Source organism: Alternaria atra, assembly GCF_907166805.1.
Source record: "Alternaria atra isolate CS162 genome assembly, contig: 28, whole genome shotgun sequence".
NCBI classification, from domain to species: Eukaryota; Fungi; Ascomycota; class Dothideomycetes; order Pleosporales; family Pleosporaceae; genus Alternaria; species Alternaria atra.
Genome location: NW_025091326.1, coordinates 166183 through 188590, shown reverse-complemented (window position 1 = coordinate 188590; position 22408 = coordinate 166183). Strand labels below are relative to the sequence as shown.

General features: G+C 49.6%; 10 protein-coding genes across 10 annotated transcripts; 5 read left to right on the top strand and 5 right to left on the bottom strand.

Moving 5' to 3' along the window:
• Positions 1 to 381: 381 nt before the first annotated feature.
• On the top strand, positions 382 to 1299 carry ALTATR162_LOCUS7101 (uncharacterized protein; the record flags this gene model as incomplete). Its single annotated transcript, XM_043314727.1, has 1 exon — positions 382 to 1299. The coding sequence occupies one exon, from the start codon at positions 382 to 384 to the stop codon at positions 1297 to 1299; it is 918 nt and encodes a 305-aa protein (XP_043170662.1).
• A 1181-nt stretch (positions 1300 to 2480) lies between these two features.
• On the top strand, positions 2481 to 3932 carry ALTATR162_LOCUS7100 (uncharacterized protein; the record flags this gene model as incomplete). The annotated part of the gene is made up of 1 exon (XM_043314726.1): positions 2481 to 3932. The coding sequence occupies one exon, from the start codon at positions 2481 to 2483 to the stop codon at positions 3930 to 3932; it is 1452 nt and encodes a 483-aa protein (XP_043170661.1).
• Positions 3933 to 4726: 794 nt separating this feature from the next.
• Positions 4727 to 5950, top strand: ALTATR162_LOCUS7099 (uncharacterized protein; the record flags this gene model as incomplete). Its single annotated transcript, XM_043314725.1, has 1 exon — positions 4727 to 5950. The coding sequence occupies one exon, from the start codon at positions 4727 to 4729 to the stop codon at positions 5948 to 5950; it is 1224 nt and encodes a 407-aa protein (XP_043170660.1).
• Positions 5951 to 6157: 207 nt separating this feature from the next.
• On the bottom strand, positions 6158 to 7732 carry ALTATR162_LOCUS7098 (uncharacterized protein; the record flags this gene model as incomplete). Its single annotated transcript, XM_043314724.1, has 3 exons — positions 6158 to 7033; positions 7093 to 7623; positions 7673 to 7732. 3 exons carry the CDS (start codon positions 7730 to 7732, stop codon positions 6158 to 6160), a joined length of 1467 nt encoding a protein of 488 aa, XP_043170659.1.
• A 727-nt stretch (positions 7733 to 8459) lies between these two features.
• On the top strand, positions 8460 to 9500 carry ALTATR162_LOCUS7097 (uncharacterized protein; the record flags this gene model as incomplete). The annotated part of the gene is made up of 1 exon (XM_043314723.1): positions 8460 to 9500. The coding sequence occupies one exon, from the start codon at positions 8460 to 8462 to the stop codon at positions 9498 to 9500; it is 1041 nt and encodes a 346-aa protein (XP_043170658.1).
• Positions 9501 to 10013: 513 nt separating this feature from the next.
• Positions 10014 to 11185, bottom strand: ALTATR162_LOCUS7096 (uncharacterized protein; the record flags this gene model as incomplete). The annotated part of the gene is made up of 3 exons (XM_043314722.1): positions 10014 to 10846; positions 10897 to 11082; positions 11143 to 11185. The coding sequence occupies 3 exons, from the start codon at positions 11183 to 11185 to the stop codon at positions 10014 to 10016; spliced, it is 1062 nt and encodes a 353-aa protein (XP_043170657.1).
• A 549-nt stretch (positions 11186 to 11734) lies between these two features.
• On the bottom strand, positions 11735 to 12364 carry ALTATR162_LOCUS7095 (uncharacterized protein; the record flags this gene model as incomplete). Its single annotated transcript, XM_043314721.1, has 1 exon — positions 11735 to 12364. One exon carries the CDS (start codon positions 12362 to 12364, stop codon positions 11735 to 11737), a length of 630 nt encoding a protein of 209 aa, XP_043170656.1.
• Positions 12365 to 13796: 1432 nt separating this feature from the next.
• Positions 13797 to 14972, top strand: ALTATR162_LOCUS7094 (uncharacterized protein; the record flags this gene model as incomplete). Its single annotated transcript, XM_043314720.1, has 1 exon — positions 13797 to 14972. The coding sequence occupies one exon, from the start codon at positions 13797 to 13799 to the stop codon at positions 14970 to 14972; it is 1176 nt and encodes a 391-aa protein (XP_043170655.1).
• Positions 14973 to 15238: 266 nt separating this feature from the next.
• Positions 15239 to 16231, bottom strand: ALTATR162_LOCUS7093 (uncharacterized protein; the record flags this gene model as incomplete). The annotated part of the gene is made up of 2 exons (XM_043314719.1): positions 15239 to 15473; positions 15540 to 16231. The coding sequence occupies 2 exons, from the start codon at positions 16229 to 16231 to the stop codon at positions 15239 to 15241; spliced, it is 927 nt and encodes a 308-aa protein (XP_043170654.1).
• Positions 16232 to 16897: 666 nt separating this feature from the next.
• ALTATR162_LOCUS7092 (uncharacterized protein) lies at positions 16898 to 21906 on the bottom strand (the record flags this gene model as incomplete). Its single annotated transcript, XM_043314718.1, has 5 exons — positions 16898 to 17101; positions 17164 to 17921; positions 18055 to 18636; positions 21620 to 21841; positions 21894 to 21906. 5 exons carry the CDS (start codon positions 21904 to 21906, stop codon positions 16898 to 16900), a joined length of 1779 nt encoding a protein of 592 aa, XP_043170653.1.
• Between the last annotated feature and the right edge of the window lie 502 nt (positions 21907 to 22408).

Sequence of the window (22408 nt, the reverse complement as noted above, 5' to 3'; positions counted from 1 at the left end):
CTATATAGCATTGTGGGACCATACTCGTTTAGTGACAGGTCGAAAACGTACTACAACAGCCAAGCGTTGCTGCAGATGATCTCAAACTACAGCCCGAATCTAAGGCGGGTCCAGGTGTATCACAGCCTAGCCCCGAGCGGGGAAATACACCCTATACGGCACCGTTCACCACCGTGGGGTGGCTTCTATCCTCAGTACGACGTTGGCTTACATACTTCGGCGTCTTCGACAACGAAAGGACAGCTACACAGTCTCGCTATCGTCTCGAAAATATATCTATCTGAGTTGGAAACTTGGGAGAGTTGCACTGACTTCTCCTTCCTGGTAACTCTCGACTTCTTGCACGGCGTTGAGCTCGAAGCCCTATCCAAGCTAGCCGATATGGCAGGGATGGGAACATTCATCAATCTTCAAGAGCTGAGAGTTGAGGGCGGCTTCCCAGATAACGATCCGGCCGAAGTCGATCCTACATTTGAGCGCTTCATTGCTGCTTTGCCGCCGTTGAAGACGCTTGTGGTCGTGGGTGTGGGGGATGTGACATTTACTACTATTTTACAGCACCACGCCCCAGGTCTGCGTCACCTTCAAATCAAACAGCGTATCCTATCTCTCCCAAATGTTCGCGAAGTAGTCAACACATGCTCAAAGGTACGGGAACTGACCATCGAGATACTGCGTACTGGTGGAGACGCAGAAGAAGTCAAGAAATATCAAGCAATCAGCCACATGCCCGACCTGATTAGCCTCACGCTGGAGCTTCGCTGCTCAGAGTACGCACCGACTGGGCCGGACGCACCATGTATGAGTATGAATTTCCCTGGCAAGGGCTTCATCCATCAGGCTTTGATAAACGCAGCACTGAATGAAATGCTCGCAAAATCAATATTTGCTACAATACGAAAATCTGATACCCAGGCCATTTCCCCTCTTTCGCGTGTAGAGTTACACATGGATGGTTTGCATACCATCAATAACAACATGACTGATTGTGCTTTCCAGAACGCTGCACGCTGGATCGCACGCAGCTGGGTCTTCCAACGCGATCCGCGAGATACGCATTGCCACGAGTTCACTCTGACGGAGCTTGGCCTGCGGGACAGGCTACGCGCTGGCCGAGAGTTCTATAAAACTCTCGATAGCCGGAGCGGGCATCGCCGTTGGTCGGATATTTGGAAGAAGATTTGGCCAGGATCGGGAGACACATGGAAAGACAACTGGCGCAGCTTCCCTCTCGTTGTTGGAAATGAGGGTGCGTCAAGCTTCGACGTCTTGAAAAGCAGCTCTGAACCAGAGCGCTAGAAGGTGCTCGTCGGCACATTTGTCAGCAGGATCTCTCCCTCTCTCTCTCTCTCGCTCAATGCACGCAATCACGGCTATGAACGCCTTCACTATTTTGTTAAAGCGCCAGGGATCATGATCATGAAGAACAGGAAAATAGGTGACCACGCTCCCTTGCTCTGGCCCTCCTCATAAAACATTGAGTGCGCTTCTAGACAATGAGCGACTTACTTCTTTTCGATTCGCATGCTAAATGCACTCCTTAGGTAGTGAAAATCACAACCAAACAACAAACGAGGAAGAAGTATTTCTTAGTGATATGAATTCAAAAACTATACGTTACGGTATCTTGAGAATAGCGTCACAGAAGACAATCTGGCCCAATGTACTCGGAATACTCCCCAAGCATGGTATGCCTATTCAGCGTCTCTTTGTCTTATCAACCGATGGTGGTCTTAGTTCAGTCTACCTCTTATGCTTCTCGTCACTCTATTACCGTCTTAGTTCGTTTACTTCTTCTGATTCTTCCTATCCTTCCCCGGATTCGAAAATGTATCGTCTCCTTTGTCTTTCTCTACTTCTTTATGATTCTCCTTTGCTTGTCTATCTATCGCGGCTTCTCTTATTGATCTTTGCTTGCAGGATAGACATCCGGCCTGGCTTTTGAGATGGAACCTGCCTACGCAGCCATTACGGCACGGCATCTCGTGCTTCTTGCAGTAGTACATGTCGCCGATGTTACCCTCGATGCAGCCTCCAGGACTCTCGTCACCGACCCAGCCTGACTTTCCAGGGCAGTGGTGCTTAGTACCCTTACCCTTAGTCGCTTGTTTACCCATGGTGCTAGTATGCGTGAAAATGTGAGAGTGTTTTCTGGATGTTTGGGGTGATATATGCTATTAGTGGAGTTAAGTGCTGGATCTGTGGACGTTGAACGGTTCTTGTGGATGTTATATACATGGAATTAATGAGATGCATTGTAACGACATGAGACTTGACGTGTGAAGGTGGATCGATTTGAGCCGTCACACCGTTCGCGCAGTGATATCTTGGGGGAAACGACCCTGTGCACCGGCAAGACTTGGCAATAGCAAACAAAGACCTGCCGATATAACAATGCGCCCAGTTTCAAGTGTACTGAACGAAATCAAAAGGTCTTTCCGCTTACGCAACAACCCGTCTTCATATCTCCTAAAGATATCATGCAACCTTCTATCTCTACACCTGTAGCTTTACCTGTACCCGCTATAGATGCACCACCCTTTATTGATACCTCTTTGAAGGAGACAAGCATGCGCCAAGCGGAAAACCCAGAAGACAATGGCGATCAGCAGCAGCACCATGAATCGCAAGACGATGTAGTCTCAATAGCGGCCATGATTCTTCAGGACCAGGAGCCATTCGAGACATTCCAGCACAAAGTCGTCGAACTAGCCGCAAAGCAATTCCCTCGTAGCCCGAAGGATATAGCAATTTATCAAATGAAGGGTGGCTCTTACAATCGAGTCGTTGGCGTTATCATCTCATCGAAGCCGAAGAAGTCTGGCTTACACTGGTTCCTGCGCCGCTGCCTAGGCGCGCGGGGGAAGAAAGCGACCCCAAAGCTCGAACCTTATATTGTGCGCATCCCGCGCACAAGGTATGAGGATGAAGATCCCGCAGCTACCATGGCCAGACACATGGAGCGCAAAGTGGCAATCTTGAAGACGGTCGGCTCACGGCTACCTTCGCCGGTTCCCAAAGTCTTCAGCTATGATCTTACCACTACGAACGTGTTCGAACGGCCGTATATGATTCAGACGCGCCTCCCTGGTCGAAACCTTTGGCTGGAGTTGTGGAGTCAACTCAATGAGCAGCAAAAGAAGTACGTTGCCAAACACATTACCGATCTTGCTCCTGTCATCGCTTCAGTCGAAGGTCTGGCTGGCAATATATCGTCTGGAAACCTGTCGCGACCATCCACTTCCTCAATCTACGTCGACGCATTCTATACACAAGCCTACGACGATCAACAAACATGCAAGCCGACATTGACCCGTAAGCCCATCGATCACCTTCTGGAGCGATGCGAGCAGTGGCGCGCATGCGAGAGGTCTACCGGGTTTTGCTTCGAAGAAATCTGGGACGGCTTTGGAGCAATCTCAAAAGCTCTAGAAATTCGCGACTTCTTGTATGGGTCGTGCGTACTTGTTCACGGCGATTTGAAGCCCTACAACCTTCTTGCGGAGGTACGTAATGAGACCGAAGTTGATATCACGGGTGTTATCGACTGGGACTCGGCGATCATTGCGCCTGAATTCATGGCTTATAGAGCACCATTCTGGCTCTGGACGCCCGAGGACATGGATAGCGAAAAGGCGGATGAAGAGACTATGGCAAGCTTTGAGCCCATTTCGGAAGAGGGCCAGGGACTGAAGCAAGTGTTCCTCGAGAATGCGTCGGAGAAGTACAAGCTCTACGCGTTCGCACCAGAGGCGATGCTTGCCAGACGCATGTTTCACATATTGCAGGAGAGCTTGCGTAGTGCTTGGGAGTTTGAAGAGGCGAAAAACGTGATTCGAAAGTGGAATGAACTTCACCCTGAGGATGGTGTTCAGTACCCTGATTCTGATACGGACTCTATATCTGACGCACATCAGGATGATTCTAAGTGACCCGTGGGTGTCGGGGGGATGTATACAACATGCAACTACGCGGCTATCCGATCTTGATCATAATGTTGTGAAAACTATGGGAGATCTGTCTTTTTGCCTGGGTGGTAATGAAGTCACGATTATCCACAAACGATAGATATTAAGTCGCCTCAACAGCCAATAGAGTAGGTTTTCAATTATCTCGTGGAAGATTTCAGTACTTTACTTTTTGTCGGGTTTTTTGTTCATGATGATCTTCTTGGATGGGTCTCGTTTGCATTGCGGAGGTTGTGAGTGGCCCATTGGTGTGTGTCATGCCAGAACCAAAACTCATCTGCGTTGGCCACCGTTTTCGGCACCCAGATACACAAAAAGCGCAGAATCTACTCTCTCATCGTCACATACTCGACCTGACGTCGTGCGCCTACAACGACCATCATATATACACAATAAATGTGGCTCTATTCATGATCCGACACTTCACGCAAGATCAATAGGACTATCTCGCCAAACTTCCTGGTGACCAGAAAGCTCACCAGACAGTAACGCCAACGAGCATCCACCTTGCTTTCCCTAACGTGGAATTAATCAACGCGTGCTCAGCGAAGGCGAAATTGGAAAAAAAAATTCGTCATGGAACTCAGCGAGGATGAACTAGCCTGCATTGATGCGACGGTGGCGCATCTCCCAGACAAATTAGTGAGTATGGAGAAATCAATCTACTCTGGAAACGATGATGACAAACCTCTGCGATACTTCGATGAGGACAATATCTTCACCGAGCGTGGCCACTTCCTGAAGGAGGTGAAAGAATCATGAGGTTGAAGCTGCAAATTCTGCAACTCATGGCGGATTTGTTTCCTAAAGGCGAGATGGATGATTCCTCGATCGACAAGCTTGGGGACGGTTCATTCAACATAGTCGTAGCCATTAGTCTCAAACCAGATGCCCAACAACGAGACTCGAGAGTCAGTTTCAGCGCGAGACTCTCGAAATTTCTCGGTATACCTCCGCAACCCAGAGATTTTGCTTTGCGGATACCTTTCGATGAGGATGGCGAGTTAACCGGTCCTGCTTTCCGCCACGTCCCTCGCGACATTGCTACCCAGCATATTGTCAGCTCGCACCTGACACTGCCTGTATCCAAGATTGTGAAACTCGACCTCCATTCACGAAACGCGCTAGGAAGGCCGTACACTCTACAGACTCTGTTACCGGGTAAAAATATGCATTGGCTCTGGACGGGGCTGAACCAACCCCAGAAGATGTCGGCCGTGCAGCAGATCACGGTAATCTTAGAAAAGATCGCCGCCATGACCTCGGCAGCGGCTGGATGGATATCAGTCAGTAACTTGACCTCTCCAAGCTCAAGCATCGCATTGGATCAGTTTCCAGCTCCTAGTCCCGGAGAAGCCAGGAGACAAACAAGCTTTAGGCAACCCAGCCAGCGCCCAGCGCCGCATCAGACACCCTGCCAGTATCTGGTCGACCATTGTGAGCGCTGGCAAAGGTATGAGGAGGACACTTTACAGGTTTGCCACAACCTGAAACTATGGGACGCACTGATTGCTGTTGTCCACGCACTGGAGCGACGTGGATGGTTGGGACAGGAATTCCATCTTGCACACGGCGACTTGTTTCCTCGTAACATCCTCGCCGAAGTTACTAGTCCGACAACTGTGAAGATTACCGGCATTGTAGACTGGGATATGGCTTGCTTCGCACCCAAGTTTGTGGCCCTTCGCGCCCCATTCTGGGCCTGGAAAGGCGGATTTGTCGATGAAACGGACGAAGACGTGGCCACATATGAGTCACCTGCGGAGGATCGCAAGGCACTCAGAGAAGGTTTCCGGCGTGAGGCTTCAAATGAGTTCGTTAGGTTCGGTCTATCACGGGAAGGCGCAATTGCAAGGAAGCTGTTTAGAGTCCTATCTACGGGTATACCAAGCATCAACAACCGTTGCTTGGCTCTAGAGTTGGTAGAACAGTGGGACGCTTTGTATCCCGAGGATAAACTTGGGGATTACGAAGTGATATAAACATGAGAACTTGGGCTCATTCAACATGCTCTTCGATGCATAGTATCTGTGCATTCACCTAATCATTCCATTGCGCGCAATGACATTGATCACTCTAATTCCTTTCTTTCCTACTACATGTGACATCGTACACCGTGATATATCTCTGAGAGACTACTGCAGCTCCAAAATTGCGATGGTGCATAGTTCGAGCGTTCAGACCGGAGTTCATCGGTTCAATGTGATATAGCAGCAATGACCCTTAGGCGAGATCAAGAACCTGTTGTCCATCTCCATCATCTCATCCTGCATGCAGTCAGCAATTTTGGCACCACGGCATTCTCGGAAGAAGAGGGCTGCTGCTAGACGAAGCTCCATGTATGCGAGATGAATGCCGATGCACACTCTTGAGCCACCTCCGAACGGCATGTATGATGCTTTCTGAAGGGCTGACATCGTGGACTTGTTCAAGAACCGAAGACCATCGAATCGAAGTGGTTCAGCGAAGGCTGAAGGGTCCCGGTGGTTTGTGTAAGCTTGAGTGCTGACAACGGCACCCCCAGGGATGTGATACCCGCTTATAACCGTGCCTTGCTTGGGAACGGTCCGAGGCAAGGCACCGGGCGCAGCGCCATAGAGTCTCAACGTTTCGTCGATAACACTGTTCAATACAGGCGCAGTCTCGAGCTCTTCTTTGGTCAGCTCGTCGCTTAGTTGTGCAATCTCGTTCTCGAGCCGAGTCTGTAGATGCGGCTGTTGGAGGACCGCCCAGACGAGATAGGTCAAAGTGACCGCGGTAGTGTCTGATCCTGCGACAATGAGATTTCCAGCTTCTTCCACAATGTCCTTGTCTGTAAGTGCAACCTTCTCGCTGTTTTCACAAGCAGCTAGCATCTGACCAAATAGATTCATAGTATTGCCGTTACTGTTACGCATGTTTTGAATCGCGCGCCTGCCGTATCCATACACGACATCGTCGGTGGTTGTGATTAGCCGTGCTTGTTCCAATGGGATGCGACGGAGGATACTGAATACGATAGGCATTTCGGCTCGCAACACCCCAGCAAGCAGCGCAGCCTGGATAGCATCAATGTACGGTGTTTGCTGTTCCATCGATTAGACTATCTTGATCTTTTCTAAAGGTAGAAAAGTGGATCACATACCTTTCCCAGCTCAAGCATGTTAAAGCTTTCTCCAAAGCTGAGGTGTGCAATCACGTCGCTCGTCATGAGTGTCCACCATTTGAGGATATCGGCGCCCTGTGAAGAGCCAGAAGCATTCCGATGGATCCTTTGGACAGCCAAAACCGCTTTCTTTCTAACTTCCACATCCCAGTTGCTGTTCAAGCTGCTGTTACTGAACGCTCGGGCGAACAGCTTCCTTCGGCTGGCATGCGCATGCGGGTCACGCATAGCAAATATACCAGGTGTATTGGTTGGCGTAAGGCCCGTATAGAAGTCCGACTTCAAGAACCCGGCACCAATCTTGTGTATTTGAGCTACGCCTGCTATATCCGAAACTGCGGCCTCGTTCGGCGCGATCCGTACAATGCCGCCATAGCGCTGGTGAAGTTTGTCTACGTAGAAGATTCTTTTTCCTGAGAGGGTTTGGTAACGAAGGACGAGGTTGGTGTATTTGGAGTACCGAGGGCCTGGTAACTTTGACAGCGAAGACGTATATCCAGTCCACACGAGCTTTGCTTCGTCAGCCTTGAGCTGAGGGCCACTAGTGCGGGTAGGTTACCTTGATGATGTAGGCCAACACGACTAGGACTGCGGCTAAAATGCCTCGCTGAAGTGACATTGTTAAGATGATTCCACTGAGCCTGCACTTTGCACTGGCATTGATATTGGTGGAACAAGAGGCTCGTCTCCTGGCGAATGTACAAGATAATTGCCCCGGACCCTACCTTGAGAGTTACCCGCTATATACGTGCTTTCGGAATGTGGAGATCAGACTAAAAAAGACCCTTCGTTCGTCGATGCCTTTGTCCGGAATTATGGCAACTCGCCAACCCGGATCGTCGGTCTCGCTCAGTCCTGCAAGTAACACCAAAGAACAGACATGCGAATTGGAGAACATGTTCAACAGGCAGTTGAATACATTGAGATATGATTATCGTCAGAGCGGAATGATGGAGGGAGTGTAGTGGTGAGATGGCAAGTTCCGCCTTTCCCCACCTGGGAACTCTCGGATGCGCTTTCGCCCGATCCTAATGGCCGGCACTTTGATTCGCACTACAAAACTGCATTGTTTCCACATGCGGTATAAATCGCCATTCTATTCTGCGGCGTATACGGAGGTCACGGCCACCGTGCGTCTGATGTTGCTTTTGGTTGCGTGCCACGCTACTGGTGTTAGGGCGCGATCGTAATGGAGCAGGTAGCAGGTGATGACCAAAGCGTCTGTGTGTCCAAGCCATCCCTGGATGAATCATCTTACTAAATTCCATCCTCACTGTCACGACTTTGAATCCATCAGCTCCCACACTACTGGCGATATGACCGTTCAGTCTGAACCCCAAACAAGAATGCAGCGAGGATTCTCGAAACTACCTTTGGAGCTGTTTCTGAACGTCCTTGACCAACTTGTGGGTACCCGCGACGGCCGGCAGCCTGTAGCATACGAGCCATCAAGCATCATCACCAAGACATTGCGCGCGCTCACTTTGGTATCGTGCAATACTTACCTCATAGCCACAAGATATCTCTACTCTTATTGCCTCTATTTGGATAGCTGTACGACTTATGCGCGATTTCGCAGAACACTGGGATTAAATCTTGGACATCATCCACAAACTCTCCGGTACGGAGAAGCTGGGCGGAACGACAGGTTATTTGCAGAAGCCCAAGTTCTACGCAACATCACGTCTATCTTCATCTCACCAGTAGAGGTACAAAGGCTGATAGAAGAGAATTATACGCCTTTGGTGCGACTACCACAGGTAATCGACCTCTGCAGCCTGATTGGACCAACGCTCAAGAGGCTGGCTTTGGACCTGTCTCCAATCTATGCGACACCAAGCGAAGTCGAGCAGATCAGACCTCATGTCACTGAGAATAATGTCTTCGCACATATGCCGCACCTGGAAGAACTTATCATTAGCTACGATGTCCTCAACTACTTTCGACATCCACCACCCAATCTGAAACGGCTTGCCATCACTGCCCAGGAACTTACGGATCTTGAGGTAGCTTTTTGTCTCAAGATACCGTCACTACAAACGCTAGTCATGATGCGGCCCCTCGAGTTAGCAGCCAAAGATATCGATGTCATGTTCAGATCATACAATGGCAAAAGTTTGGACACTATTCTAATCGATGTCAACTCAAACCATCGGACTCCAAAGGAGACGCGGAGCTGGAAGGACACCGACGCAGTGCGCATTTGGGAAGTTGATGTACCGGTCAGCTTTTATGGCGACGAGGACGAGATTGTACTATGCGATAATTGGATATGGACACATGGTGTCAAAGGAACCCTATGGAGTCAAGACAAGCGACGTATGGCGTCGTGGGAGGAGATTGAGAGGCGTTTGGCCGGGCCAGTACATACAATCGTGGACGTGTAGGCGTACAACCACTGCACATCAGGACCATGCGTATTGAGTAAGGTCGCTCTGGCATGAGAACTGGCTTCACATCTATTTCGCAGATGCCCTTTCTGTGAGGACATCTCACATGCTAAGCTCCCCTAATCGTGAATGGCGATGCTTATCTCCACTTGATTTCCCAAAGTTGCCACCCTCCGTCCAACAACCCTCAGGAACCTTCTCTTTCAGTGTAAAAATGAGTCCTTCCTCGAAAGATGATCTGATTCCTTCTCTAAAGCCTCCACATTCCATGTAACATGTACACAGCTTCCCTTGAGCTTGTCCGCTCTCCCACCGCCAAGCCACACAGAAAACATACCGATAAGCTCCAGATTATCAAACGCAAACGGCTCGAACATGTCGAACATCCTCTCCATTCTTACAACTCCCAAGTCGAGCGAGAAAGGTTTTATCTCTGGATATTCGATATTGAGGAACTCGATGAGGCGTATATTGGTAAAAGCCTTTGAGTTACAATCTACCAGACCTAATCTACGCAACAGCGACCTCCTGTATCCCAACAATAGTCTCGCCCTTCTTCTTCGCCTCTTCATCTCTCTTCCACCTCTCCGCTCGTCCATATGAATCGCTGTACCCACCCAGAATCGCCTTCTCAACTGTAATTGGAGGCCACTTCGGCTGCTCCCCCTCCGGTTTACATTTCGGAAGGCAGCTAACCACATAATCCGGGTTTCCAGAGAAGAACACCGGGATACTGTACCTCTCCTCCCCACTCACATTGATAACGCGATGGAGATTAGATATGTACCGATCGTTACTCCAACGCATCATCAAATTGCCGAGATTGATAACGAAAGCGCCAGGGGTGGGGGTGACGTCGAGCCATTCTTTCGTCGTGTAATCGTAGACTTGCAGGCCAGAAACCGTGTCCTGCAGTAAAATGGTTATGCAGCCGAAATCTGTGTGTGCGCCGATCCCACGGGTGAGCTTCGCGGGGCTGTCGGGTGGCTGCGAGGGGTAGTGTAGGAGGCGCATTGTTGCTACGGCACCGCTGGCGAAGTCGTCGAAGTAGTCTTCGCTCAGATCGAGGGTGAGGGCAAGGACTTTTAGGATGTCTTTAGCGAGCTGAACGACTTGGGCGTAGTATTCCAGAGATGTATTTTTGAAGTCTTGGACGTCCGGTAGAGACGAGTCTGAGGGCCATATGTTGGGGCCAGAATTGAGTTTCTTGTTGATGAAGTATGGGTGTGTTTTTGGAATTTCGTCGCCAATGTAGTAGCCTTCTTTTAGCTCGGGGGATGTGCCTTCTTCTAGCATTTGGGATTTGAGGAGCTCGTAGCCTCGGTTCCAAGTATTTGTTGTGTCTAGATGGAGGTGTGAATATATTGCCATGCGTACAAGTTGTCGAATTTACCTTTGTTCACTTTGCTCTTCTCCTCCAGTGGCAGATCGAAGAACTTCTTGTTCCAGTCCATCATTTTCTTTTGCAGCTCGATCGGTACGGCATGCCCCGTGATCTGGAAGAAACCATTGTGTAGACAACAGTTTCGCACGTCGTCTACGAGCTGTTGCTTGGACGCTGGGTCACTTCGGTAGAAATCTGGTTGTCATCAGCGGAGGTTCTAACCTTACGAGTTCTTTACCAGCCGGGTCTACGAACTTGAGAAGTCGAGGATGGGAGGTGCATCGCCGGCGCTAGGCATGGTGGACCCCTTGGTAAGTATAGGAAGTGATATAACGAAGCGGGTGGTGGTATTCGCGCAAAGCGTGGTGTTGATTAGTTATGAATGCGGAGATAGATGATGTTTTAGGAATGCTACAAAGGGCTATTATATCGCATCGCACGTGATTATACGTCGGCCTCATACTAGTCCAGCTTCCCATATCCCCATCTCTTAGCTACCCCTCACACGCGTAGCGCTATCGATAATGGCGTTGCGTTCGAAGATGGCGCGAGTGGGGTTTCGAAGTCCTTCACCCCCACCCTTGCTGTCAAGTTACGATTGGCCGGCTGTACTCTACGTCGCGTAGACGGTACATCATTTACGGCTTGAAGGGATTCGACTTAGGAACCATTCCCCATTGTTTACAGATTACCACAGATTCCCATACCTACCTAGGTACATGACCATCATGACCAGAAGTTGCTGAAATAATTCCTAGATCTTTAGTCTCTCTACTTACCCACCCCAGCAACTCCATCTTGCAAGTCGAGCACCTCTGATTCTAGGCTAGAATGATACTCACAAGACTCATCGTTTATGATCTCGATCTCCATATCCCGATCCGTACGAATCATCATCATCCGAGTGCACTGTCGTGAGCTTCTGATCGTAATGGAGCTTTTGCCAATCATCGATAATAGACCTAGCATCATTCTTGTCCCCAACGCAACATATACCATTTCGAAGTCTCGTAAATATCCTCCTCGCAATCAAGTACTCAGGTGTGTAAGCATACCGCTTCCACTCATCACTCGCCACATCTTCCCATAATATCTTCAAATGCTGGAGATCTGCATCTACCGGCGTGTCCGCGGCAATCATCTCATCGTATTCGTTTTGATCTCTCGATAGCCATAACCAGAATGGCGCACGGTAGGCGACGAATTTGGGACAGAAGTGCGCAAATTCAGCATCCCAGTCCAGTAACCCAGTCAGTCTTAGCGTTGAGTCGTCTTCGATCTCTACAAGCATGTTTCGCGCGTATAGGTCGAGATGACAGAAGTAAAACTTTTCGTCATCCAGAATGAACTCCATGTCGTAGAGAGCCTGGATGATAATCTTGAATTTTTCCCATATCGTCGCGTTATTTTCGCAATTGTACTTTTCTAATAGTTGCCACCGACGAACTTGATGTTGCATAAATTCGGGCGTGGTCATGGAAATAGCGGGACTGATAGGAGGTCCTGTGCAAACTTTAAGGTCGACGCATCGTACTTCATACCCAAGTCGTCACATGACGGTTCCTGTCGCGGGCTCCTCAGTATGTACCGTTGTGATTTCTGAGCCTCGTCATGATCTTCGCGACTAATTATGAACGAACGCACCCAGGGAATGCTCGATGTCCGAGGAGGCGAAGGTGTGACGGTAATAGCTGTAATGCGATTGTAAGTTCCTCCTCTCAGCCGTTCGATATGAACTGTCGCATTTGAGAACTCAGCGGCGCAAAGCTGCCTCACTCCCCTTCTGAACGTCTCGAATGGTTCCTGTTGATGGGTCGGAGTCGAAGTTAGGGATACGCTGGAGAGCTCTGCATCTTCCGGACTACCGCTTCACGATCCATTCTGAGCTTTCTCGTCGACATATCTGCGTATGTCCACCGCATTGAATCGCAACGTTGACACTGGCACTTCATGTCTTTGTGCTTCCATCGTGATAGTGATCGTTAATATGCGGGTGATCAGATGAGCAGTACAACGCGACATTTAACCCTAGAAGGTCATGTTCGTGCCACGAAGCAACAGCGCTAAGTAAATGTTTGCATCCGTTCGCTGGGTACGAGCGCTTGCACGTACGAGAAGCCCAATAGAAGCGGGCTGCAAGGCCTAGACGCTCGACGTGAAAGTGAAAAGACGCATGATACAAGACGAGGTATGATTCAGAGAACGATGATTTTTGAAAAACCTGATGCAACTGAAAGAAATCTTAAACATTGAAGATCCTACCCTGATGTCACCAACAGGCCATGAGCTGTGGGTGTGCCGAGTGCCGGTGGTAAAAGAACATCGTGTGCGACTCTCTAGGCAAGATTTGGATTTTGAGCAATCGTGAATAACTTGAGCAGTGCATACCGCAAACCGATATTACCTGAAGCTATCTTGATAGACAACGCATTCAGCACGAAGCCCCGAGAAGCACGAATGGGTCGCGAAATCATCGCGGTCTGCGCAAGCTCATGTAGATACGCATGGCCAGTAGTTTCGATGTGCGATGGACAAGAATACCAAGGTATTGCTGAGACAGAAACGTACTGGTTGCGCTCCAAGCGCGATGGGAGCAGAAGAGACAGGGTACATGTTCGGTGTTGAGCATTGAGACATGACGGAAGCCATTCCGTCATCGCCTCAGCTCTGATTGGCCGTCGGAAGCTCCACTTTCCGTGGCTGGCCCCGCCTTCCCATTAGTAGTGCTTGGTCATACTCGACATAAGCAGCCATTCTCCGCCAAGCCTCACCTAAACACTCGCCGGATTGTTAAATCTTTACCAACCAGGCAAGCTCACGATGGCATCGATCTCCAATCGCTGCCGAGCGGTCTTCGAACATTCTCGATACCCTAGTAGCGTTTTGCATAAAGCGCCCCCTCCCGACCCATGAAGACGCTTTCATCCATCTTTATCGCCATCCTCGCAATCGCACTTGCAGTATACAATAACGAGTATATGCTTTCGAGACTGACACAGTCACTAAAACACGTTACATCCCTCGCAAAGACTACTAAGCCCTTCTACAACACCACCGAAGACATGTCGACCATGTTTCGCGGACTGCCCGTCATCCCCGACGAGACCTTCACCACGGATGCGCCCCGCAAAATCGCAAAGTCCTTCCTTGCGATTGAGCAGTCCGAGGGCGCCGGAGCGAAAGTGAGGAGGAGTGTTGGCACCCCAAAGCTCCGCAACTTCTCCCCATTTCTGATGCTCGACCACTTCGCCATTCCACCGGGCGCAGGTTTCCCTGACCACCCACACCGCGGTACGCAACTTTCCCTTCCCTGGCGTATATACGAAAAACATACTAACTCCATTATGTCTGCAGGCCAAGAAACTATCACATATCTTCTTTCTGGTGCCGTCGACCACGAAGACTTCGCAGGAAACAAGGGAACCATCGAGCAGGGTGACCTGCAGTTCATGACAGCTGGCCGCGGCATTGTTCACGCCGAGATGCCGCGCCAAAACGAAGACGGCGCGCCCAATGTTGGAATGCAGCTCTGGGTCGATCTTCCCAAAGAGCTGAAGTCGTGCGAACCGCGTTACCGAGACTTACGAGCCAAGGAGATCCCTGAGACAACCGCGGATAATGGCAAGGTGCACGTCAAGGTCATCAGTGGACAGGCCTACGGTACCGAGAGTCTGAAGGAGCTGGCATACACACCCGTCTGGCTACTTGACTTCACAGTTCAGCCTGGTGGCAAAGTCAAGCAGCCCCTGCCAAAGGGCTGGAACGCCTTCGCATACCTGCTCAACGGCACCACCATCTTCTCGTCCGACGGCGTATCACGACCTATCGAACAATACCACAACGTCGTCTTTGAGAGCAACGGCGATAGTATCGAAGCCTCTGTAGAAGAGGGTGCTGAGAAGGAGTCGAGATTCATTCTCGTCGCTGGTCTGCCGCTCGATCAGCCCATCGTACAATACGGACCATTTGTTGTAACGTCAAGAGATGAGGTCATGCAGGCTATGATGGATTACCAAAGCCATTCGAATGGTTTCGAAAGGGCCAACAACTGGGAAAGCGAAATAGGAAAGAGCATGGTCCATTGAGATACATACTGCCGGCTACTGTTTCCTTCCTGACGACTTTTGTATATACCAAATCACGATTCAATTTTTTATCATAATATTCCTTTCAGTATCACTATAGTTTCTTAGGCAGTGGAGATATCTCTGTTCATACGACAGTTCGATCATAAAATGGCACTTTACCAGATTCAAAGCTCAACGAAAAGCAGCTAGGTTTTTAGAACACACCAATCAGCAACGTAGAAATACCCATATGTGCCCATGCATCTGATGTTACCCTGCCCGACTCATACACTAACGCACCCACCCGAGCTATCTTCTACGAAAATGCCTCCATAAATCTGACCTTCACCGCGCAGTGGTATGTGCTCTTGATACCCATCAAACACCACCGTTTCAGTCTCCGTAGGCTTCTTCGCAATACCAATTTGCAATTGCCCGCCTCCAGAATTGTCGTTCGGCAAAGCTTTGGTGACCGCTTTCAATGGCTTGTCGCCTGTAGAGTAATATACCTTGATCGTGCTGAACCCTCATCAGCATTCAGAAACTCATCGAAACTTCAACACGTAAGGAAGAGAGAAGACTCACTTTTTCACATTGTCCAACTGCACCCCAAAATTCTGCCACTCTCCCTTGAGAATGCGCGTCGTAAACACAAAGTCATTCTTCGCATTCTGGATTTTCCAATTCTCCCTCTCTTTCTTCGTATCCACTCCCGTGCCGCCGTCACCAACTAGCACAACACCACCTACAAACATGAACTGATTTCCAGAATAATCGGCCTTCTCATGCCACACGTTCATGTACTCGTGACTCAAGTTCAACGGTCTGTGTGAGTCTTGTCTCACACTCCAATGAAATGTTACGACGCCCTTGTCCGAAGCGTCGGCGCCAGCATCGTTCTGATCCTCTTTCAGCAAGAGACCTGCGCGGCGGAAACCAGTTTGTAGGTTCGCGCCTGCGCGGAATAAAGAGCCATCGTCAATGGTCACTTCGAGGGGTTTATGTTGACGAGGGTTGTCGAAGCGGGATTGAGGGGCTGTTTTGGGTGAAGGGAAGAGAAGGATGGAGGACCAGGTGCGATTCTCGCCTTTGACGAAGTCGGGGTTGTAGGGTGTGAAGCCTTCGGCTGTATCAAAGGATTGGAGGGTTAGGTTGGAGGAGATTCGACCGTCGAAGATGATGGGGCATTTGATATTGGATTTGGGTTGCTGGGGATGTGGGTGGAGGGGAGTTGCTGTTGTTAGAGCTAGCAGGGGGAGTATGGGAAGGAAATACATTGTGGGGGACAACGCTCTCCAAGACTGCAATAGTGGCCAAGCAAGACACTTGCAGTGCATTTATATGTAGCTTTAACATAGTGCGCTAGTGAGTCCTACGTATATTGGCTAATTAGGTGGAGCGGCAGAACACTATGGGCGAAGATCTAGTGCAGCCACATTTACCGGAACACCATTGAACCTAGGCCGACGGACCTGGAACCCGGGTTTTTCTTAATCTTGCGCCTACCCAAATTCAACTTCACGATCGGGTTATACGAAGTGTACATCCGCGATCTAGACCGCAAACGGAGAGACGACATCTGAATACTTGTGTCGTCCTACATCGTTCATCCAATCTCTCCAGAACTTCATGAAGTGCTCTCCGCATGCTCTTTCGAGCAAAGAGATGTTGTGGTTCTTGAATGTCGCATCGAGAAGACCCCCATCAAGATTCCATGGTTGCTCCTGGTCCACGATCGCCCCAACCTCTCCACCATCGACGCTGCTCAAGTACACCGTCATGGCCGCAACGTGAGTGACGTGTAATGGCTTTTTATCTTGACATGCCATGTACACGCTGCACACGCCGACAGACCAGGCGTGAGGGTCTAGTTGCGCGAAGCTCGGGTTCCAGACATGGTAAAGTCCTCTAGGACTATTCGTACGATCCATCGAATGAGCCGGTCATAGTTGATAGAGGTTGGTTGTTTTCCTCTTCACTTTTCCCGGTATGGGTTGTCCATTGTCCCAGAACTTGAGAGAGCTGATCGGTTTCCAGGTCCATTGCGCCTCGTCATTCAGAGCATTGTCCAAGACCCACGTGATGGCAGCCGTGAATGCGACAACCCCTATAGCGCTGACCCAATAGACCCAGAAGTCACTTCGGTTCTAAAGATGGGCGCACGATATTAGTGTCTATCTCATCAACAGTTTGTACATGGTTGCCTTACCGGTGCGTAATTGTCTTGCATACTGAACAAGCTGCTCGTGTATGCTAATGGAATGAACAACAGGGCAAGGAGGTTGAGTCGTTTGACTCGTTTGGCCTCCTCTAGATTCTGACGATTACCAGCAATCGATGCCAGTCCAGTCATGGCTTGCATAAGATTATCTGCACGCTCTTTCAGGATCTTGAGCCGAAAGTAGACATATTGGAAGTCTTTCTCGCAGTCTTTCCATGTAAACGCACGCAAACTAGCGGAGCTGTTCACCTGGCCGTCTAGTGCGTAGCCGAGACTCAGTAAAGCATCTTCGATATCATCGCGGTAATTGCCGCATCGACGTGAGATGGTCTGTAAGCTCTTCCATTGACCCTGTTCTTCGACCCATGCAGTGGTGAGTCGAAGCTCCAATGAAGGTAGCATTGCCTTGATGTAGTCAACAAGCTGGAGATAGTGCGCAGCGACAATCTTTTTAAGAAAGATTGCTGATGTGTCGGGCGCAGCCCACTCGTCTTGAGAGAACAAATCGGAGTGTTGCTGGTAATAGTGGAGGATGTCGCGCAGCATCGACGTATGCGGATGCTTTTTCTTACCATGAATCTGGTCAAAAGGTACAGGAGGTATAAAATCTACATAGCCTTCCTGAAATGGTGCGTTTCGAAGTTCTTCGCGAACATTGTCGATGGGTCGAAGTGTGCCATCGCCATGAACAACTTCTTTAGGCGCAGGAGAGAGATGGAACAGCTGAGGATCACACAATATCACAACTAAATCTGTTAGCAGTCTTCACATGCTGATTAAAATTGCTTCTTCGGTCCTCGAAATGGAATATGGAGGCGTAGGACGGCAGAATGCACCCAGACGATGATCACTTCGAATATTAGTAGAAAAACCACGTACCATCCCAGCCTCCGTTTTCAGTCTTGCGAGACCACCATCCAATTTTACGTCGCAGTATCCCTACCGTGCTTTCCTCCTTCTGACGCGACGCTGTCATGCCAACGTGCCGTCTTGTTCGCTCACAGAAGAAATATCGATTCTCAAGCGCCTTGTTAAATTGCCTCAACTCGCAATACTGGAGATGGAAAGCCTGATTTGGGTCTAGCAAACTAGGTTGGGGCAACGCATCGCTTACTGGTGTAAAATCGTTACTCCAGACGCATGTTCTCTCCTGGCGCTGAAAGAATGTAGGGTCCATGAAGAAGTGACCGCCAACGGTCGCGATGTAATCAGGAGCCAAACCTTCCATAACGTAGATACGTCGGCGGTTGTGGTTATGCGTCGTAGTTTGAAAGTGTTTGCGAAGGTCTTTTTCACTCTTAAATTCGGTCGTTTGGAAACCAGGTACTCCAGTATTGGGTGCATCTAAGAGCACGACAAGCGCCTTGCCGTTCATCAGCGGACCATCCAAGTTGTTCGGATCAGCTTTCTTTAGGCCAGGATTGGAGCCGCTCAGCGCTTCGATGTACTCGCGATACGGGCCTATCCAAAATTAACGACACCTTGAAGAGGCAGCCTGACGAGAGATATTCTACCGTCGGCACACAGCCATGACCCAATCAATGCCCCTTCCTCTTTTAACATTACTGGACTGGGGGTAATAGTCCTCGAGGTTGCGGCAACGGAGGTCTTGTTGGCTGTGGAAGACTCGGCGATAGTCGCCATTTCGACCGTAGTAACGCCGTCGCTGGCCATTGCAACGAGCGTACGTAGTACCCTTGGGATCGAAATAAGGGCAGATAATTAGATTCTGTTCACTTGAAGACTTGGCGAAAAACTCGATGTTGTTACAGGTTCCAAAAAGCGTTGTCGCAATTGAGGCGCGATGAAGGAAGCGAACATGCGACTTTTTCAAGGGGCCGCGGCTCTGCATCCAGGCGGAGCTTTGTCTGCATCAATTTGGGGGCCAGGCATGGGCCACGTCATCCGTGCATTCACAGAGTTCCGCTTGTGGAGGCATGCTCAGATGCTGTGTCTGTATCGTAGGCACGTTGAGGCTGTGAAACGCAGCCGGTGAGTATTGGAAGGAGGGGAAAGCCTAAGGTAACCTAGTTCGCGCGTTGCTCGCGGTGGCCTTGGAAGTGATGAGTAACTTCCAGCACTCGTCGAATTCTGCCTCAGTCGCCCTGTGTTGTGTATGTGCTTGGAGCTCGGAGCGGTCCTCAGGCTTGTTATAAGGAGTTGTTAGCACGATGAAGACGACTCCAGGTGCTTGGAGGACCCCGTACATATGCGCCTGTGACGTGATTGGCTAGCGTATCAACCTTGCCCGTCTCTTCGTCGTCCCAGCTTTCAATATTCATCGAACCATAGACAGGTTCCATCGCAATCGTACTGCCACTCCACCACAACACCCTGATGCCATCACGTAAACTGATCAATCGAATTATTCATCGGTGATTCGCATAGTGATGGCTGCAGCCAAGGGCCGACTTGCTGCACCCCGCATGCACGAATGTGGTTAACCTGCAGCCAGATAGCGACTTTTACACGTTCGCGTCCGCCACCATGACCCTCTTAGTCTATCAGCAAACCATTCTAGCTTCTTACTCCCGGTAAAAATTACCGATCTTGCATCCCATCTATCGATCCGCCAATTAAGCCTACATAAGTCCCAGTGCGACGAGCGCGTAGACATAAGACTACTCAACACACGTACCCTGACACTTACGACGTTCATCGGCAAAGTACCTCAATATGTTATCCTCTCACATCGGTAGGAAGAAGAAGAGCTCCTTTTTGAGGACATGATAAAGGAGCCTATCAGCAGCATCGGCAGCCCAGCTCAAGCCAGGAGTGAATTCTCAAAGGTGCAAGGAACTTGCGCGCTCGCGGCCAAGGATGACTTTGACTGGGTTTGGATAGAGAATTGCTGCATTGACAAGTCTAGTTCTGCGGAACTGCAAGAGGCGATCAGCTCAATGTTCCGATGGTATCAGGATGCTCAGATCTGCTACGCTTGTCTGAGTGACGTTCCAGACGGCGAGACTGGCAATGATACAGCCTTCGAACAAAGCTTATGGTTCACTCGCGGTTGGACCTTGCAAGAATTACTGGTACCGCGTAGTGTCGAATTCTACGTAGCCGACTGGACCCCTATTGGCTCCAAAGCTTCGCGAGCCAAGCAGATTGCCATTATTACGTGGATCGATCGTTCTGCTCTCGAGAGCAACTGGACCGATACTAAGACACCTATGTTGCTGCAAAGAAAATGACATGGGCTGCGCATAGCCTCGTGACTAGAGCGGAAGATATGACCTACTGTCTACTGGGTCTTTTTGATGTAAACATACCTTTGCTATATGGCGAAGGGGAGTACAAAGCATTTCGCAGATTGCAGCAAGCAGTCTTCGAGAGCGAGGCCGACCACATACTATTCTTTTTCGCCACCAACGATTCCATCAATAGAGTACCATTCGTTGCGTACTCAACCAGGCAATTTTGCCGGAGAAAACATTGTACAGACTGTGCGCTCAAACCAGAGTGTCTTCCCGAGGACATAAGGTATTCCCAAATGCGATTTGCCTTCGAGTTACCATGGAGTGCACTGGACGACCACTACCTCCAGTGGGTTCAAGGTGGAATGAAGGTTAGGCTGCCGCTAGTGCGGTATAGCTCATTTCTTCAGGTGCGAAGCCTTTCTCATCTTATACCAAAAGTAAAGAAGGGCACATACGTCGCGCTCCTGCCCTTAACTTGCGCACAATATTCTCGCTGTCTCGAAGCTCCCATCGTGATCAATGTGAAAGCGCTTGCGGGTCGTGTGCCTGTTCCAGAGACTTTCACTGTTTGTGATGCAGTGCCTATGAATTCTCTCGCTTCAGATCGACATCATGCTCAATTCGAGTTTCGGAGCTCCACATTCCAGGTTTCATCTTGGCAATGTACTGCTGAGGACGATGAGTCTTCTTCAACAAGTTGAAAGCATTGTTCTTGATTCCAAAGAGTATCGGGGACCACTTCTTCCTGACAATAAAGGCTTTGAGTGCTTTTTCCAATCTCTCGTCAACTGTTGTACTGGGTAATTCCATAGAGAAGCTTGGGTTCCGAGATGTGGAGATTCAAGGCAATGGATCAACGTCGCGAGCGGCGTCAGAACCCAATCTTTTTACAGATTTCATAGATCGAATGATTTTTCCTCTCGAGTCAGCCCAGGGCTGTATCAGCGTCGTGCTCCGGCGCCCACCCACTGGAAAGACTCGGGATACCCCTATGAACATACTTGTTTCCGCCCGTTACCGAGCGGACATGGAATACATCAGAGACAAATTTACATAGAAGCAGAGACCACATACATAAAAGCTATTAACCATTCACTAGTATCGAAATCGCCGGTCAAACCTAGCCGATTGAACACAACATCGTCAACAAGATTCATCGGCCTTCCCGACTACTGCCTCTCACTATATTCTAATTGGCGCCAACGCCCAACCCAAGGCATTAAACCCCCTCTGCGCATTCATACCATCCCCGTTGGCCTTCTCCATCAAGTACGCGTCTACTTCCTCTTCAGTCATGTTGCGGTACTTCATGATCAATAGCTTCTTCCTTTCCTCCGCGAGTACCTGAGTTTCGGTGCTGGTGACTAGGGGCGTCTTGTCATTGAGCGGCTTTGCCTTCTTGCTGAATGGATTCAGCTTCGAGAACGCGGACGGCTTCGCGAAAGTTATGGGTTGAGCATTGGGGTCTGAAAAGCGTTAGCTGTGCTTTGGCATTGGTATGGCTTGTATAGGACCGACCTTGCGTGGCCATATCTCCGGGATTCAGTTGATCAAGCTGCTAGCGAGAAGACGAAGTTTTTTGGAAGCTATGACTATCTGGAAATCCGTCGTTTTAAACCCGCCCCGTTGTATCTGGCCGAAATCGAAAGGTAGAAGAGGCATAAATCACGCACAGGGCTATGCTCTTGTGATATGTCTACCCCGCGTAATTCCAAGGTTGTGGCGCACGATAAGCTGCAAGCCATTTTCTCAAGAATTGTTAGCAAGCACGAGCTTGTCTGATAAGAAGATACGCCTGCGACGATGAAAATGCCTTGCCAATAATTTCGTTGAGCGTAGTGGGTCTTATGACCGGTCAATCCGCCGCAGAATCATTCCAAGGTGGAGGCTAAGTACGCGGGTAATGCAAACTCAGCCCCGTGTTACTCCGCCTGCCTGTGCCAAATACGATAAATGTCAGCTGCACGTAGCTTCATGCTTAGGCTTGAAGTAGTGCACATGGTGAAGAGTCAACCAATATGTGCTTCAATGCC